The sequence below is a fragment of the Enhydra lutris genome, unplaced genomic scaffold, assembly GCF_002288905.1.
Source record: "Enhydra lutris kenyoni isolate GAN:26980312 unplaced genomic scaffold, ASM228890v2 scaffoldscaffold10, whole genome shotgun sequence".
NCBI lineage: Eukaryota > Metazoa > Chordata > Mammalia > Carnivora > Mustelidae > Enhydra > Enhydra lutris.
Window position 1 is genome coordinate 21,485,849 of NW_019154094.1, and position 17,963 is coordinate 21,503,811.

A 17,963-nucleotide genomic window follows, 5' to 3' on the forward strand; every position below is an offset into this window, starting at 1 on the left:
ATGCTTTCCAGCTACAGGCCACCTTCCTGCGGCACCAGGAAGCGGGCCCAGCTCAGATATTTTGTTCCTTTAAGTTCAGCTGTTGCTGTGATGACTTCAATCCCCTAAATGAATTAAAAGCCTGATCCCTTTCTCGGTGGCATGCAACCAGCTTCTTAAAGGAGCTCACTAATTTATTCTTTATCCTTACACATAAAATCAATCCAGCAGCACTGCCACAACTCATGTGATTGCACTTGGGAACACTGTCACTGCTTCTGCGGACAGCCTCTCCTTGACTCGCAGCTTGGGAAGCGCACAAGACAGGGAAGTAAGGGGCCTGCATTCAGGGCCCACATCTTCCTTCACCCTGGCACCCAGATGATGGATCCCTTCAAAAATGCTCAGCCGTGATCCTCTGATCCATAAAAAGAGGGACTGGAAAAGAAGTTCTCTCTAAAGTTCTTTCCAGTATTAAAATTTTGTGAGTTCTTGTCTTTCACAAGATGAAACTGAACAGCGCCGAAAAAGGAGGTCCTAAGATTCAAAATGGGTCAAGCCTACCTCTCTTGGTCATTGCCATTCTTAAAGAAGGTATCAAAAGAAATAACCAAACAGTGGGCAGGGTGGGAGGGTAGAAGGGGACAGCATAACCCCACAGCAGAGAGAGACCCACAGAAAAGAGGTGGGTGGTAGCTGATTTTCAGTAATGGGAAGGGAGCAGTGGGGAGGTGGGGCGCCTTCATTATCCACTGCAAATTTTCTCTTTTGGACCTGCTGATACAGATCATAGTTACTGAGACCCATTTCCATTCCCATTCTCTTTAATCTAACGTGTTACCGTGGAATAGCACAGATGTGAGAATAAGGACAGTGGCTTCAAAGAGAAAAAAACAGAGCATACAATCAGTTATCTCTGGAAAAGCCTTATATTGCCCCCAAAGCACAGAACAGGAATTTGGACTAAAGGAGTCATGTGTCCCATTTTCATGTCCCCTAGAAGCGTGTGGTCATAGTGGGCTGAATCTCACACTACTAACTTCTTCTATGTCTACGTCTCTCTTGCTGCCCTTTGGCTTTCTCTCCCTGAACGCACACATGTGCCAAAGAACAGTTGCTCTGACATATCCAAGGCTCCCTCTGTAACTCTTTTTACCCATGAGCCAAGAAAACACATTCCCACCATAGAGTACGCTGGCTTGAAATTGCAAGTTGTGTTTCTAGATACCAACCAGCAATAAACACAGCAGCAGCATCCCTTTCTTTTGGCACAGAAAATGGCTCTGAATAAAGAGTTCTTTTTTTTTTTTTAAGATTTTATTTATTTATTTGTCAGAGAGAGAGAGGGAGAGAGCGAGCACAGGCAGACAGAATGGCAGGCAGAGGCAGAGGGAGAAGCAGGTTCCCTGACAAGCAAGGAGCCCAATGTGGGACTCGATCCCAGGATGCTGGGATCATGACCTGAGCCGAAGGCAGCTGCTTAACCAACTGAGCCACCCAGGCGTCCCTGAATAAAGAGTTCTAAAAAGCCTCTCCTAGCCCATTTCTCTGCACGTGTGTCTCAGACAAACTCTACACTATAATTCTTCCTATCTCCTGCAATGCCGTCCTGGGACAGCAGGACATCCACAGTATACAAAATACATGCAATAAAGTATAGAAGCCACGTATGAAAGAAGTGTGTGCAAATTAACAGAATGAAAAGACAAACCACAGACTCAGAGAAAATACTGGCAAAATATTGGCAAACCAAATATCTGATAAAGGGCTCATATCCTGAATATATAAAGTGCTCTCCAACTTCAATAATGAGAAAATAAGCATTCCAATGTTTTTTAACGGGTAAAAGAATTGCTGAGACACTTCACGAAGATACATGGATGGCAAACAAGCATATGAAGAGATGCTCCCATCATTGGTCATTAGGAAATCCAAATGAGATAGCACCACACACCTGTTAGAGTGGCAAAAAGTTAAAAAAACAAAAGCACACCAAATACTGTCAATACCAAGTGAAACTTGTATTCATACCCTGCTAGGAGCACTGCAAAGTGGTACAACCACTCTGAAAAGGAGATGGACAATTTCTTACAAAATTAAACATACGCTTACTGTATAAACTAGCAATCTCACTTCTGGGTATTTACCCAATGAAAACAAACAAACTTCTGTTCACCCAAAAACCCATAGCAAATGGTTATAGTGGCCAGCTATAGTGTAGCTGCCAAAAACTTTGTCCCTCAACCGGGTAATGGAGAAACAAAGTCTTGTCTACCCATACAGTGGGGCACTACTCAGCAATAAATAAAAGATAGATTGCCGACAAAGGCCACACCTTGGATGGTCCTTCATTGCACTAGACTGGATGATTCTGGATGATTCTGGATAATCCTTCTGGAAAAGCCCAAACCGCAGAGACAGAAAGCAGGTGGTAGACTACCAAGGACACCAGGAATGAATCTCTGTCTGAACTGTGGTGATAGTCACATGACCATAAGTATTTACCCAAACTTGCAGAGCTGTGTATCAGGAAGAATGACTGCAGCTGCATATAACTTATACCCAATAGAGAAATGGAAAGAAAACACTAGAAGTAGTGTAATAGTAAAAGTAATAGAAATAGATAAATAGTAAATAGTAATAGAAAGTGAAAAGATTTGTGGAAAAAAAATAATCATCACAGAGAATTTCTAAGGCCAAACCCATCCGTTTGAACTTTCTCCACACTCCACAGGCCACCTGCATTTTCAAGACGCTGCTCTGATTCTAATGTCCCATGAGGAATGGGGATCAACACATAAGGAAGCATTTTACCAACATTTGCCCCTGGCTTGATGTTGCTCCTTCTCAAAGTCTGAAGCAAAGTGGTAGGAACAACCAGGACTGATGGCAGGTGACCCTGGAAAGGCCCTGATTTGGGGCTCAAAGCAAAGCAGGGAGCCCTCATGGTATCTCTAAATCCAGAAGCTTTACAGAAAGTGCTCCAGGGAGGAGGAAGGAAAGCTCATCATACGTCAGGGAGTCCTAATTCCAGGCCCAAACCTAACTGGCCACTCTACAATTCCCAATTGCAAACTGACTCTCAGGGGCTTCAAAACACAGGTGAGTGAAATCCTTGAATGGTAGATAAAGCAGTCTTAGTAAATACTGTATACTGACAATCTTTCTATGGGTAGATTAAAACAAAAAACAAAAAACAAAAAAACAAAGGAAGAAAGAGGTTTATCATGGTACTCCAGATAAAAGGTCAAAAAACAACCTAACCACTCTTTTTTGGGCTCAATGAAATAACTCTGATATGTGGCTCATTCCCGGTAGCTTTGTTCTTGGTACCTGCTCTGGGTTTAGGCCTGACCCTGCCCTTCCAGATGGCGGGAAAAGCAGGGTCAGGCCTAAACCCGGCAAAGGTGGCCTGACCTTACAACAATAAAGATGAATCAACCAGTAAAGAAGAAGTGGAAAGGGGGAAGAAAAGACCGCGGGGATCAAACCTAAACTGGAAGGAAAACAGCAATTTAACAAGCCACAACACTGGCCACCAAGTGAGAAGTTATTTAAGAGAGAGAACAGCTGGGGTGCCTGGATGGCTCAGTCAGTTAAGCGTCTGCCTTTGGCTCAGGTCATGATTCTGGGGTCCTGGGATTGAGCCCCACATCGGGCTCCCTGATCACCAGGGAGTCTGCTTCTCCCTCTCCCTCTGCCCACGCACACACTCTCTCTCTGTTAAATAAATAAATACAATCTTAAAAAAAAAATTAGAGAGTGGGACGCCTAGGTGGCTCAGTGGGTTATGCCTCTGTCTTCAGGTCATGATCCCAGAGTCTTGGGATCAAGCCCCGCATCGACCTCTCTGCTCAGTGGGGACCCTGCTTCTCCCCTCTGCCTGTCTCTGCCTACTTGTGACCTCTGTCTGTCAAATAAATAAATAAAATCTTAAAAAAAAATTAGAGAGAGAACAGCCAATTGCAACATGTTGAACACGTTTTGATCACAATCGAAACAAATGGACTTTACTGTTGTAGGGACAATCAGGAAAATTTTAACATACGTACTGTGTGGGTTAGATAGAGCAATCACTGCTTGATTTTGCTCAGCAGGGTATATTTGCATTACGGTTACATAAGAAAGTATCCTCGTTTTTCAGAGATGTATATGGGAACATTTAGACAGGAAATGTCATAATATCTGCGTTTACTTTCAAATACTCTGGCAAAAAGAAAAAATAAAAAGCAAACATGGAAAAGTCTTTGCTACTATTAGTGTAGATGGTCTCTTTATGGGGGTTCATCTTACTGTTGCCTCTACGTATGTATGTGTGCTTAAAAACGGTCTTCATAACATGCATTTTTAAAGACATGATGAAAAAAAGTTAGGCATATAAATGAGCACAGATGAAAAAAAAAACAGTTCCTGTATTAGAAATTTCTACTCTCCTTTTTTTTGCTGTAGTATTGCACTACTAATGCTGAGGTTTTAAAAAAAAGGCATGTTTTTACATAAATGCCACAAAGAAGATAAAGCTGAGGAAACAGGCTCAAGAATTCAGTTATTCAAAACAGTAATCTCCTTGGAGTTGCCTATGTTGACTATTTATTAGATACAGTCACTGAAGAACTTAAAAAAAGAGAAAAAAAGGTATAAAGACTGATGAGGAACAAACAGGGGTCGGTGACAGGACGTGAAGCCAAAACAAGGAATCCCAAATGGTGGAAACTGTCTTTAAAGATTCCAGTCAACGCTGGGTTTGAGGGCTGGCCGTTTCCTCAACACACCATGGACATGTTCATTCAACTTTCCCAGTTGAGCTTTCTTATTTGTAAATGGGAAAAACAGGAGCACGTCCTCCCAAAGAGCTCTTGCAGGAGTAAACAGAAGAACCCACCACGGGCTTCCACACAGCCCAGCACATGGCTCTTTCAACGCTGCCTGTTCTTCTGCTCACAGGCTGAACGGCTACAGGAAAAGGATGTGAAGACCCAGAAAGTGTGTGTGGGAAGGTGTAGGCAGGCTGGCTTCTCACAGAAGTAACTAATTAGCCAACAACCACTGATCTGCTTGGGCCCAGGCAGGACCATGAGGTCAGCTAAAGCTTCTGGCACAGCCTGGAACCCTCCAGCGCCCCAGAATGGTTTATTAACCGCTCCCCCCCTACAACCCCCGCAGGTCTGTCCTTCGCTCTGTCTCTCACTCCATTTGGGCCCAACTACTGGCCGCTAATCTAATCAGCTAATCTATGCTAAATTATTAACGGGATCCCAGAGGTTAATGTGTAACAAGTATACTCTTCAACAGAGGCCTGGGGAGAGACGCCAAACCTCAGCGAGTCATTAGAGTCTTGGTGGGAATTCCAGGCACCAGGCAGCCCTCCTCCAATCCAATCAAACTGTCCGCAAGCCTATGAGAAATCCTGCCCGTGAGAACAATCCACAGCTGAAAGCAAACGGATCAACAAAGTCTAGAGCAAACAAACCCTCTGAGTAGACCAGGTCAAAAAGGTTGTGGAAATTGGGATGTCATCGAGGTTTGTGTCCTTGGGCAAGCCAACTTGATGGACTTCTCTGCAGATGGCAAAACGTAGGTAGAGGTAAACATTAAAATATACAGTCCACGTAAAGCCCTTGGAACAGTGCTTGCCTCCCAATACGTACTGGACAAATGAGACCTATTGTTGATAGCATCGAGGGACTCCATTAAGTTAAAGACACCATGAAAATTCAAGGGGGAAGGCAGCTCGCATTTGTGTTCTCCATGGAGTCAGGCCACAGGGCAGAACACAGGAATCAGATCCCAGTTGAAGTGTCAGCCACACTTCCAACTAGCTGTGTGACTTTGGATAAGTTGTTCAGCCTCTCTGAGCTGTAATTTTCTCAAATGTAAAATAAGGGTAATAATACGTACCCTATAGCATTGTTGAGCAGATTATAAATGATAATGTATGTAAAGTGTGCAGCTCAGTGACTCATGATGCACAGAAGACCCAGCAAAGAATGTCTTTAATTATCATCTTGTATTTTCCAGCCTTCATGACAGTCACACCCTTGGGAGTCCAACCAAGGGATAATACACTCTCACAGACAGAGTCTCCAGGGCATAATGCCCAATGGAGACTAAGCATGGTAATCCCAGGGTCAGTGCATCATACACAAGGCAACTGAGCAGGCTTGAGATGGAGCCTCAGCTGTGCCTAGCCCCACTGTCCCAAAGAAGCAGATACAAAGCAGGATTCTTATCTGTCTGGTTACAGTGACTGTCTCATTCCAAAAAAAATTAAAAAAAAAAATGCATGGGCTCATGGCTTGGCTGTTGGTCCCTGGTCACAACTGCCATGGGGCTACAAAGTCACTGTATTCCAGTAGCCCTACTTCTTTTTAACTGTATTTTCCGATTATAGAGCAATTATAGAATTGTGGCAAAACTCTAAGAACATAAAATAAAAAGATGAATGTTGCCTATGTTCCTGTTGACCAGAAATCATCCCTTTTTAATACTTCCATAGATACTGCTTCATATTTTTTCCTTCAACACACGTGTACCACCACACAGCTATCATTTTTTAAAAAATGAGATCATACCATATACACTTGTTCATGACCTGCTTGTCTGCTTGAGGGACACGTATATGTCAGTGTTGACGTAAATCTGTATGATCATTTTTTTTTTTAAGATTTTATTTATTTGACAGAGAGAGATCACAAGTAGACAGAGAGGCAGGCAGAGAGAGAGAGGGAAGCAGGCTCCCTACCGAGCAGAGAGCCCTATGCGGGACTCGATCCCAGGACCCTGAGATCATGAACTGAGCCGAAGGCATCGGCCTAACCCACTGAGCCACCCAGGCGCCCCTGTATGATCATTTTTGATGGCTGCGTAGGAATCCACCCAACGTACCCCTCTTAAATTACTGGTCTCTCCTCCTACTGAGGGACACTTGGGTTGCTTCCAGCCTTTTGCTATGATAAATACCACCCTACTGAGTATTCTCACACAAATGTCTTCACACAATTGTCCAACTATTCCCTTAGGAGTTGCATGACTCTTAAACGCCTTAAATAAAACAAAAAACCAGCAGCCCTTGTTGAGATGGGAGGGCTAGAGAAGCATTCTAGTAATGGAAAAACACTGCCTTTTCAGCCCAGACAAGCAAAACAGCCTTCTGTTGGCCTTTCTCTCTCTCACCTAACAGGAAGCTTGTCTATCTCACTGATAAGAACAACTAAATCCTCTTGTGCAAAATTCAGGGTCAAACAGAGAGTGTCTGTGAGACAGAACTTGGGGTTTCATCTGGAAATGCACTGTGAAGGACCAGCAGGAAGTGGCTTATAAAAGCAATAAACTTTCCTGAATGACTCCCCTATGCCTGGCACCTGGTCCCCCCCAGGCAGCTCAATGAGCTCTGCTGAGGACCCGATTGGTAGGAGACAGAGGAGTAAAAAGGGCATGTTGGGGGGTGAAGGAGATGCCCCACCCCCCCCATCTTGAATCCTGAATAACTTACAAACAGGATGAAAATCACAAATAAATGCAGATCCACTCAGCGGGCCCAACGCACACACCCAGACACAACCAACGATGGCAAAAGAGAGACGCAGCCACTGGGCCAAGAGAAATTTCCAAGAAATGAATTTTTTTAAAATGCTACATTAGGTACAGAAAAAATAAGCAAAGAGGAGGGGGCTCTCGGCCCCATAACTTGCTGGCAGGGTGACCTTGTACAAGTCCCATAAGCCCTTTATGATCTGGTTACCAAGAAGCTCTAAGTTAAGCAGAGGGGACCCGATGAGCTTTGGGTTCTGGCATTGAGTTTTCCTTTCACTTGCTGTGTTGTTTCAATTTCTATTTTCACGACTCTTCTTTTTCATCTCCCATTCAGTGATTGTCTGCCATCTGCTAAACACTGTCCTGGGAGCTTTCATTATTTCATACTCATTTAGTCGTAACTACACCCTTGAAAGGCATGTGTTATTCTTACTTTATGCTCTAAATGCGCTTGAGGTCACACAGCTGACAGGAATAAAGAAGGTTCCTGGTTTTATCCTCACAGCACAGAGGAGTTCAGAAATACACCATGGCTGGATGCATATATGAACGAATAAATGAAATTGTTGCCTCCCTTCTAAACCGACACAATTTTCATTACATGAGGCTCCTTCTACACCTGTCATTTTAATATAAGTTATCTCAGAATCTGCTTTTGAAAATGAGACATACATCAAGAGTCAGAAATGAGCAGGACTCCATCCATCAAAAGGCAAGAGCGCTAACAGCCGCAGTGCCTGGTGTGGGGCAGGATCCTGTTATCTAGCAACTAAGGATTATACCCAGCTCAGCAGTGGACTTGCGGGGCTGTGCTCCTAGGATAGGGTGATCTTAAACTCTGACGGGCTGGTGTTGAATATACAGCTGGTCACTCCTGGAAATAAGCAACCTAATGTCCCAGAACTATAGTTTGCTCATCTGTACAGAATAAGCCTGTTGGCCTAGAGCTAACTACTATAGTTTCCTCTAGAAAATCTTCTGTCAGCCCATAAGCCATAGAAGACGGTGACAAAGAATGCCAAGTCCATGGCAAGGCAAGTGGCAGGTCATGGGTAGTGATTATTAGCAGAGAGGCTCACATTCATTTGAACTTCTGGATCACATGGGGCACTCAGTAAATGCACCAATTCTTGCTTCCTCTCACTAGCCTGAGATAGAGGGTGTGTGTGTGTGTGTGTGTGTGTGTGTTTAAAGAACCAGTGTTTGTATGAGGCTCCCAGGATGCTTCTAAAGTTTACCCTTGGCTACCAACCACTGCTCTAGGGGGAAATCCCTAAAGCTGACTGGATAAATATTCGTAGAGGATATTTTCTGCTCTGGCCAGAGGGACTTCTCCCTGCAGCACCGCCCCCCCCCCCCCAATCTACTTTCACTCCCTGTGCACAGGATACCTGGTTTTGGACGCTTCCGTGACCTGCTGGTCCGTCCCTGTAATGGCTGCTGGTGAATTTTGCCATATCCCAAAGTTCTTTCCAACTGTTCTGAGCCTCCTGCATCTGTATTCAAAGAAGGGGTACAGAAGCAGCTGGAAGAGAGAAACCAGAGTGGCAGAGTCCAGCAGCGACCCTTGCAAGAGCCAATCAAGACCGCTGGGCTCCTGACCCATCCCATGGGGTGAAGGGCAGCCAGACTGGTCATGGGCCAGGACACACCCGAAAGGCACGAGTGATTTTGGATGGTGGCACAGAAAGGCCCCAATGCCAAGAAGGACAAACCCAAATAACTTTTTTTTGAAAAATTAAAGCATCTTCTGTTGTCCTCCAACTTCTCCTTTTCACGGTCCCTCTTCTTTGTGTTTTTAACAGGACTTGACAGTGACTCATCCTCTGGCCCAGAAAATCAAATGTCAATTGACTTAGGTAACTAATTTTTAACAAATGAACTTTAAGGACTTTTTGAATGAGAGCACTAGGTAAGACTTCCCCCTCTCTCTCTCCCTGTCACACCCAACGCACGCACATATACACATCACACCTGCACAGAGAAAATGGATCGTGGGATAAGACGAACATGAGCTGTCATCATAGAGTAGCTGGGAGGTCTGGGGCAAGGTGCTTCCTCTCTGCTCCCCTGCGGGGTGTGATGGGGTAAGAACAGTACCTGCCCTCCAGGGTTGTGGCAAGGATTCGCTAAAGTCGCGTAGGTAAAGTGCTTTGCACATTGCCAGTATAGAGAAGGACCTGTTTGTTTGTTTGTTTGTTTTTTAAATGTTGGTTTGCTGCCACTTTAGGGCAGAAGACTATCACAAAGTGCTGTTGTTCGATAAACTGATCAATGAACATACTATTTACTTGAGTATCTTCTGAATATACATTAATAAGATAGAAAGGGAGCAATCACATGTTTCCTTTCTATCATATGTTATATATAGGTTAGTCCACATACATAAAAGAAGCATTTGCTAATTCAGATTTGGGAAGTCAAGAGGATAGGACAATGTTCTCACTAGCACGGGCCAAAAAAATGGGATACACATCTTGCCATTACACTGCCCGGTAGCTGGCAGTCTTGGCGCCATGCCAGCTGCTGGGACTGTGGTTTCTGAGTACGCCGCTCCCTCAGCCCTCCCCCTGCCCAGCTCACCCCTTGGCTCGTTCATGAGTCTAACATTGTATTTCAGTCATATTCCATTCAGCCCTGGGAGGAGGAACATGGCACTAGATGGGCTACAATTCTATACCCCATGGCCGGGCTATTCTGGGTTATAAGCAGCCAATGTTATCTTCTCTTATTTAGAAAGAATTCCAGGAGGGGATAGGACACCACAGTCTGTCAGAGGAAGGACCTAATACAGATGTAAGACGAAACAAGCGATCATTTGGGAAGCATTTTAGGAAACCCTCTGCTGGTTTGGAATTCGGGTCTTGTTTGGAGATGCCAGAAAGACCCTGAAAAGTTACTTAATTTGGAGAAGCAGCTTCTAAAAATGAAGAATAAGGAAAAGGACAAAGTTTTAGAAATCCTTATTTTAGAATTAAAAGAGGATTCTAGCAAACATCTTAAAACAGGACCAAACTGAGGGACAATTTTTTAGGATCAAGCCGTCATCAAAGAGAAAGTAACCAGGCTTCAAAGACAGTGGAAAGTTGCCTCAAGGCTGTAGACTGAGAAACATACACAAACATAAGCTTTCCGAGGGGCCTAGAATGACACAGCCCTGACAATGGCCAGACGTGTTAGCACAAAGCCTCAAGGAATGTGTCCAGCAGGGAAGGAAAGCCAGGGGTGGACACAGACGCATTTGACAGAACCTGACAGTGCAATCCACACTTCTATTCCGCTATTTCCTGAAGCCTAGAACAACAACTAAAACTGATAACCGATGTGGTTAGGAAAACCCCCAATGAACACAAAGAGATTCTGCCGAGTTCCGTTTTCGAAACTATTTCACTTTTTCGTAATCCTATCTGGTTAAAAAAAAAAAAATCCCAAAGGAACAGAAAACACCAAGACACGCAGGGAACATAAGCCATTGCTGACTGAAGATACGGTTGTGAGAGCCTGAAGAGACTATTAAAGCCGAATCCTAACAATTAGCAAATTCAACAAGACGTAGCTTTGCCCACCGTGAGCCTGGAGTGAGATGAGCTCATATGGAGGCTTTGTTAGTTCGTAGCTGTGCAACCTGGGACAAGTTACTAAACCTCTCTGTAGCTTCCACATCTGTGCCACAGGAAATACCTACCTCTCTCAAAGACTGAGTAAATGACAATGTAAATGGTAGCACTTTGCAGCCTGTGGAAGAGGTACGTGTTTGTGGTATTGCCACTGACCCATCTCACCGAGCTGGGGGCTCTGTCAGAGCAGGAAGGAAATACCTGGGGTGTCACACGCACGCCTTCCCGTTGAGGGCTCTCTGCGCAGGGTGCTGTGCCGATAGACGATGTGCGGTTTATTCTGTTCGTCTTCATCCTCTTGCTCGTCCATGGACAGTAGTGGTTCAATAAAATAATCCCCATCATGGGACCGGAAAGTGCCCAGCTGCCGATGAAGAGAGATGACAGTTTGGTTTAACAGAACTCAACCACAGGGAGGGGGAAAAATGGAACATTGCCAAGGAGTGAGGGTGGCATTTCCCCCAAGCCCTTCCCCATGAGGGCTGCTGAACACTGAACTCGATGCCCACCTGTTTGGGAAAGCAGTTTATTTGCACTCCCCAGGACGGTACCTTCTCCTTGAGCTGACTCTAGGTTATGGCACCTGCTATGCAAATCTGTCTCTAAGAAATCCTTGTCAGTGCCCCAATTCTAGTCATACTCACTTATACAGGCTGTTCCAAGAGAGTGTTTCTGTGTGTGAAGATAGCCTGGAAGCGCAGGGACAAGTGTGAGCTCCAGAGGGAAAAGCTGATTCATGGAAGCCTTATCATTAATTCAAATCCAGAAAGCAGAGACCCACCGCAGGCACTCCAGGTGGTCCCACCAGTGACACTGACAGGTGAGTCTCTGCACATCCTTTCCCTTTCAATAGGGAGTGAAATGGTACAAGGCTTGGAATCCGACTGCCCTAGGTTCACAATCCCAATCTGGGCACTTACCTGCCCACCTTGGGCAAGGTCCTTAACTGCTCTGAGCTTTGGCTTCCTTATTTGTCAACTGGGGACAAAAGGACTTATTGTAAAGGCTTATGGTGCAGACTAAATGAGATAATGCTTGGAAAGTGCTTAGCAAATTGACACTTTGTAAGGGATTAGAACACCTTAGTGGCTTTCTGTGTTGCTGTGTTAGCCTCTAACCGCCAGGACAGAATGTGTGTAAGCACCCTGAAATGGGTAGCTCCTTCTCCCCTTCCCACACACCCACAAGATGGTAAACTATGCCTCAAGGTTGAGCCACCCAAACCACATCTCCAAGAGCATTAAAAAGTGGTCCATGCCTTGCAGTGGGAAGTCTTGAAAGGAAGAAATCAAGCTCTTCAATGGTGTTGTTAAAAAACAAACAAACAAACAAAAAAAACAACAGAAAGAAAAAAACCCAGGGCCCTTTTACCTTCCCCCAGACACAATGAAAGTGACAGTCTTTGAATGGAAGGCGTAGTATTGGCAACACTTAGGAGTTTGTTAGAAATTCAAATAATCATGCTCCACCCTAAATCTGGTCTACTGAATCCCCCTCTCTGGGAGTAGGGCCCGGGAGCCAAGCAATGAGCACTCCAAGGTATTCTGAGGCTCAATAAAGTTTGGGAAGCAAGAGGCCAAGACACTGGGGTTTCCAAACCTATCTAAACTTCAAAATTGCCTGGGGACTTGGAAAAAAAAAAAAAAGGGATTTGTGGCATTACCCCATACCTGCAGATCTGGAATTTCCAGAGGTGAGGTCTAGAATCTGTATTCTTACAAAAGTCTTCCGCGTGACTCATGAGCTGTCAGCTTAAAGGGAGGACTGCTCTGGGCACCTCTCTCTGTTTTAAATATACAACTCATGTGTTCTCAGAGCACAGAGCAGTAGCTTACCGCATGTGCAATCTACCAGAGAGACGCCGTAACCATTGGGAAAGAACCTGGGAGCTCCTCTGGTGGTGATCTGGCACCTTTCAGATCAGGGGAAAAGGGGAAACTAAGGCCCAGAGGGAGGAAGTGACTTGTCCAAAGTCCCTCTTCTGTGATACAGAAGCAGCTGCTGAATGGTGCCAGTACTGAATCTAGAACCCAGGTATCCTGACGTTAGTCCAATACCTTTTCAATAAAGAACTTCAAAAGTTTCTTTAGGAACACAGACCCAGTCTCTGGTCCCCGGTTAGGAACGTGGGTCAGAAAGACAGGGTGGGAATTCCAACTCTGCCACTTACTAGTAAGGACACCTGGAGCAAGCCTCTGACTCTCTACGCCTCAGAGTCCTTCCTCATCTGTAAAATGGGTTGTTTTGAGGATTGGGATGGGGTGAGATAATGCACACAAAAAGTGATTTGCATAGGAGTCCAATAAATGTTATCTGTATGATGGCAAATTAATTTTGTTGTCGATTCACAGAAGACACCTTTGATGTTTGATGAATGTCCGCTCTAAGAGTCATCTTTTCCTGGTTACAGTGTCCATTTATCCCAATATAGTTACTAAATATAATACACAAGGCTCCAACATGGGAGATAAATGCGCTGGTGCTGACCCTGCTGCCAAAGAAAGGGTTAGATCGTGAGTACCAAGAACTGTAATACAAGGGAGAGCATACGAAGCATCATCGTAAGAAAGATACAAGTGTCTGTGAAGGACAAGATGTCCTAGGGAAGAAGCTGTGTAAGTTACACTTTAAAAGAGGGGTAGGATTGGAGCCTGTGATACTGGGCGAGATGACCAAATAAACCCAAAAGCCCAAAGGCAGTAAAATAGGACTGGGGTGGCAGGGAAATTCAGAGAAAGGAGCAAAAGCAGGTTGACTGATACACAGAATTGGTGGAGGGAAAGCCCAAGAGAAGAGTGTGGCGTGCGGGTGTGCAAGGCGTGAGAGGGCACATCACAAATGGTCTGAATCATCTGAGGAGGGAATTAGTAGTTGTTCTTTGAGCAGTGGGTAGCTACTAGGTAAGGTGAGTGAACGGGGGAGTAATGTAATCTTGCACCAAGCCATCCTTAATCTGTTAGCGGTGTGTGGCAGGGATCAGAGAGGAAAGCGTGAAGGAGGAGAAGCCAGATGGAAATATTTCTTAGAAAACAACGCTAAATGAGAGAGGAGCAGAGAAGTAAAAAGGTCTAGAATTTGGGCAGGGCTTGTTCAGACCCAGTGAGATACACATCTAAGATCGAATTCAGAGAAAATGATAACTGGTGCGGTGTGTGCATGTCTGTGTGTGTGTGTGTGTGTGTGTGTGTGTGTGTGTGTGTGTGTTGTATAGATTGGCACTTTTAGATTCACTCTAAAGAGTGAGAGATTTCCTGGGTGGGCTACTAGAAACTTCATGATATTACTGGTAGAGAAATGGTAGTGGGAAGTCCTGGGAAGAAAGACAAATTCCAGAAGGAAGACAAAGGGACGACCTAGATGAGACTGGAGCTCGATTAATCGCTGAAGACAGAAACACACAGTGCACTTATCTTTAAGATATATTCTGGACCTTTCTCTACCAGAAAAGGCAGATTAGAAATTTAATGCAATATGAAGGGGGTTTTCACGGTCTATACAATCATTCTTTTATATATATATATATATATATATATATATATATATTTTAATTTGACAGACAGAGATCACAAGCAGGCAGAGAGGCAGGCAGAGAGGAGGAAGCAGGCTCCCCGCTGAGCAAAGAGCCCGATGCGGGGGGGGGGGGGGGGGGCCTGGTCCCCGGACCCTGGGAGCATGACCTGAGCCGAAGGCAGAGGCTTTAACCAACTGAGCCACCCAGGCACCCCTATACAATCATTCTTAGGTCCCGGGCCCTCAGCGCCCCAAGAGAGTTACCACTTGCATACCCACGGGCGAGTTACCACCTAAAATTGCCAGATGAAATCAAGGTCCTGCCAGCAAAGTATTTATACAACTGCCAGGGCCATTCAGCGGGCTGTGGAGGCGGGGAGAGAGGAGGAGTAAAGGTTGTTTACAAACTTTACGTACAATCCCTGCCCCATCCATAAAGTTCTGGAATTGGGGTTTACAATTTTAGTTTCTAGGGGCGCTCTGGTGACCTGGGTTCCAATGCCTGACCTAAGCCCACCGGGCCATAACCTTTTGAAAAATGGAAAGATTCCTGCGCTTTGGCCCTAGGTCTTGGGGCAGCGATGACTCACTACAGCACCCCCTTACCCTCCCCCCCCGCCCCCGTGCGTCAAACTGCCGTCTCCGCCCACCCCAAACAAGCTCAACGGCGAGCCGCAGCTCCCGGCGCTTTGCTGGGGGCTGGAAGGGCCCATCCCCATGCCTGTATCCCAGCAGGCTAAAACCTTCCCCCTCCCAGTCTTCAAGGTTGCCTGGCTCCCCACCAGACTCTTCCCACCCTTCCATAGGACGGTGGAGATGGATGCGACATCTAGACCGGGACGCTGAATCCACCAACAGCGCACAGAAGGGGCAACCGAGTGCCCCAGGTAAGTATCCGTGCTCCCTCTTAGAGAAGGTGACAGGGAATGTGGGTCCTCAGGGGAAGAGTAAACGCATCACTGGGGCGCAGTGCGCAGAGCGTGTTGCGCTGGGAGAACCTGACCCGGGAAAGTTTCTGCGTCACACGCGCGTGGTAGCAACGCACATCGTTTGGGAAAGTCAAGGACCGCTTTCCCTCTGGCCAGAACTTTACAACAGGTCTTCAAAAGTTTGGGGGGGGTTGCGGATAAAAAGCTGTTGCCATGTGCGGCCAACTGGAGAGCAAATGGGGAGGGGAAGGTCAGGAGAGGGTCGAGGTATCCGCTCGGAAAACCTGCTACGTGCGTATTTTGCAGTGCAGGGAGGTGGCCAGCCTGCGCCTACTAGCCCTCCCTCTCCAGGGAAACATGCGTTGTAAGCTCTGTCTTTCGATTCTCTGGAACCCCATATGCTGGCAGAAAACCCAGAAGTACCGAAATCTCATACGGGCAGCTTCTCCAGGCTCTCCCCCACTATTTCTGTTTTTTGGGGCCACCCCGCCAGCAGGGTGCAGAGTCGGACTGCGCCACACCCCCACTCCCAATTTCTATCCAAATTCGAAGCGTCGGAGGCAGGCTCCGCCCTCTTCCCCGCCCCCGGAGCCCTCGGCCCACCCTTCCGTTCCTGGGACGGACCTGTTCCCTGTCAATCCTGTTCGGCCTCAGGGTTCCTGGCGCGTGAAAAAAGGCCCAGAGAAATCGCCGGGACGCTAGATTACGCACCGCCCTCCACGACACGGAGAAGGAACTCCCCATACCCGAGGCTGGGGATCCTCAGCCCACACCCCTGACTCAAGACGCTCCAATAAGGAGTTGGGTCCTCCCTACGCTCAGCTGCTCCGCTCCTGGGCAGCAGGGTTTGCTGCAAGAAAGGACAACTCTCGGAATTTGGAAACCGACTTCCAAGCCGCCTACTAGCGTTGGGGAAAGCGCTGGCGAGCCTGAATTCGGACTCTAGAAAGCTCCAAAACATTCCGAACCCCCTGGGGGCGGCTGCGTGTGCCTCTCCCCAGTGTAAGCACACGAACTGGGCTTGTCACCCAAACCTCAGGATGCAGACGAGCTGCTAGCGGATATTTAAAGCCAAAGTAGAAACTCCGCACAGTGAGGGTCTTAGGCTAGAGAGCAATTAATTACGCCTTCCAGAAAGGCGAAGAGGTGAAGAGGAGGGAGGGGAGGGGAGGGGGGTGGCGCGCACCAACTCACCATTCCTGAGCAGAGGTTGATGACCGCCGTGTGCTCGGACTTGGTATTGACATGGCCTTTGTAAAAGCAATGCTTGAGCTCCGTTTCCTCCTCGGAATAAAACTTTGTCTCATTCTCCCCGGGCGTCCCAAAGAGGGTGACAGTGAACGTTGGAGCGATAAATCCAGCATGGGCAGTGAGATTAAACAGAAATTGCTGGCCGAAGGCAGAGAGGCGGTAATGCTCCTGGGAAGAGGTAGAGGAGGAAGCGAAGGCAGGCCAGGGGTCGGAGGCAACATTAATGCTCCGTCGCCTTCTTTTGAAGTGCACGTTCGTGGAAAAGGGTTCTCCGAGAGCGTTCACTCGGATGGGAGACGCGATTTCGTATTCTCTCAGGGTCTCTAATAATTTCACTGCAGGGAAAAGCAGAGACACATGAACCAATAATTCCATTTTCTGCAAACCAATTCTCCCCAAGTTTTAATTTAAAATGAAGAGGGCTTTGTTCTGGGTTATTTTCCAACAGTTATTTTGCCCATTTGAGTCAATGCCTTCACCCTCAGCCAGTGCACATATATTTACTGAGCACCTACTATGTGCCAGGAACGGTCAAGAACTAGGCTGGACTCTGAGGATACACCATTCGGAAGCAATGAACAAAGTCAAAAATACGTAAGATAATTTCAGATTCTGACAAATACCCTGAATCAAATAAAACATGCCACTATCTGCTACCCCCAGTTACTAAGTAACTATAGTTTGCGGCACGGAGGTGGGAAAGGGGAAAGATCAAACTACAAGCGAAGAGCGCTGGAGGAGACTAAGTTTGTTCTACAGCGGCTCTCTCTAGAAATTGGCTGGAAATGACCTAAAAAAGGGAGAGGTTGTAAAGCCGTAGATAATTCTTTCTAGGAAAAGGAGAGGCCTCCACTGCGGGGTGCCTGCTGTCGGACGCAGAGGCTGGGGAGGTGGCGATTGGGGCGGAGGGGTCGCGGTGGCCGGAGCCTCATTACCTTGCCTCGGGTGCAGCCTGTCCTTGCGCACGGCGGCCGCGGCGTCTGGGCTCCCCATCTCGGCCAGGTCCCGCACCAGGAACGTTAGCAGTGTGGCCCAGGATACAAACTGCATGGTGCTCCCCACCCCTCCCCCGTGGCTCCCACCCCCTCCCTCCTGCCCGGCTTGGCTGCGGCGGCGACGCGAGGCAGCGGCCGCGGTGAGCGCG

General features: G+C 46.7%; 1 protein-coding gene and 1 long non-coding RNA gene across 2 annotated transcripts in view; one reads left to right on the plus strand and one right to left on the minus strand.

Annotated features, from left to right (window-relative positions):
* Positions 1-17,869, minus strand: part of LOC111143964 (ADAM metallopeptidase with thrombospondin type 1 motif 9) — a 164,532-nt gene extending 146,663 nt beyond the window's left edge. The window contains exons 1-3 of the mRNA XM_022498000.1: positions 17,755-17,869; positions 16,763-17,154; positions 11,331-11,493 (exon numbers count right to left, since the gene is read on the minus strand). Of these exons, the coding sequence (XP_022353708.1) occupies positions 11,331-11,493; positions 16,763-17,154; positions 17,755-17,869 (670 nt within the window). The remainder of the gene's footprint in view (positions 1-11,330; positions 11,494-16,762; positions 17,155-17,754) is intronic.
* LOC111143965 overlaps positions 15,442-17,963 on the plus strand; it is a 312,577-nt gene continuing 310,055 nt past the window's right edge. Inside the window, exon 1 of the long non-coding RNA XR_002640350.1 lies at positions 15,442-15,526. This is a non-coding gene — a long non-coding RNA (uncharacterized LOC111143965). The remainder of the gene's footprint in view (positions 15,527-17,963) is intronic.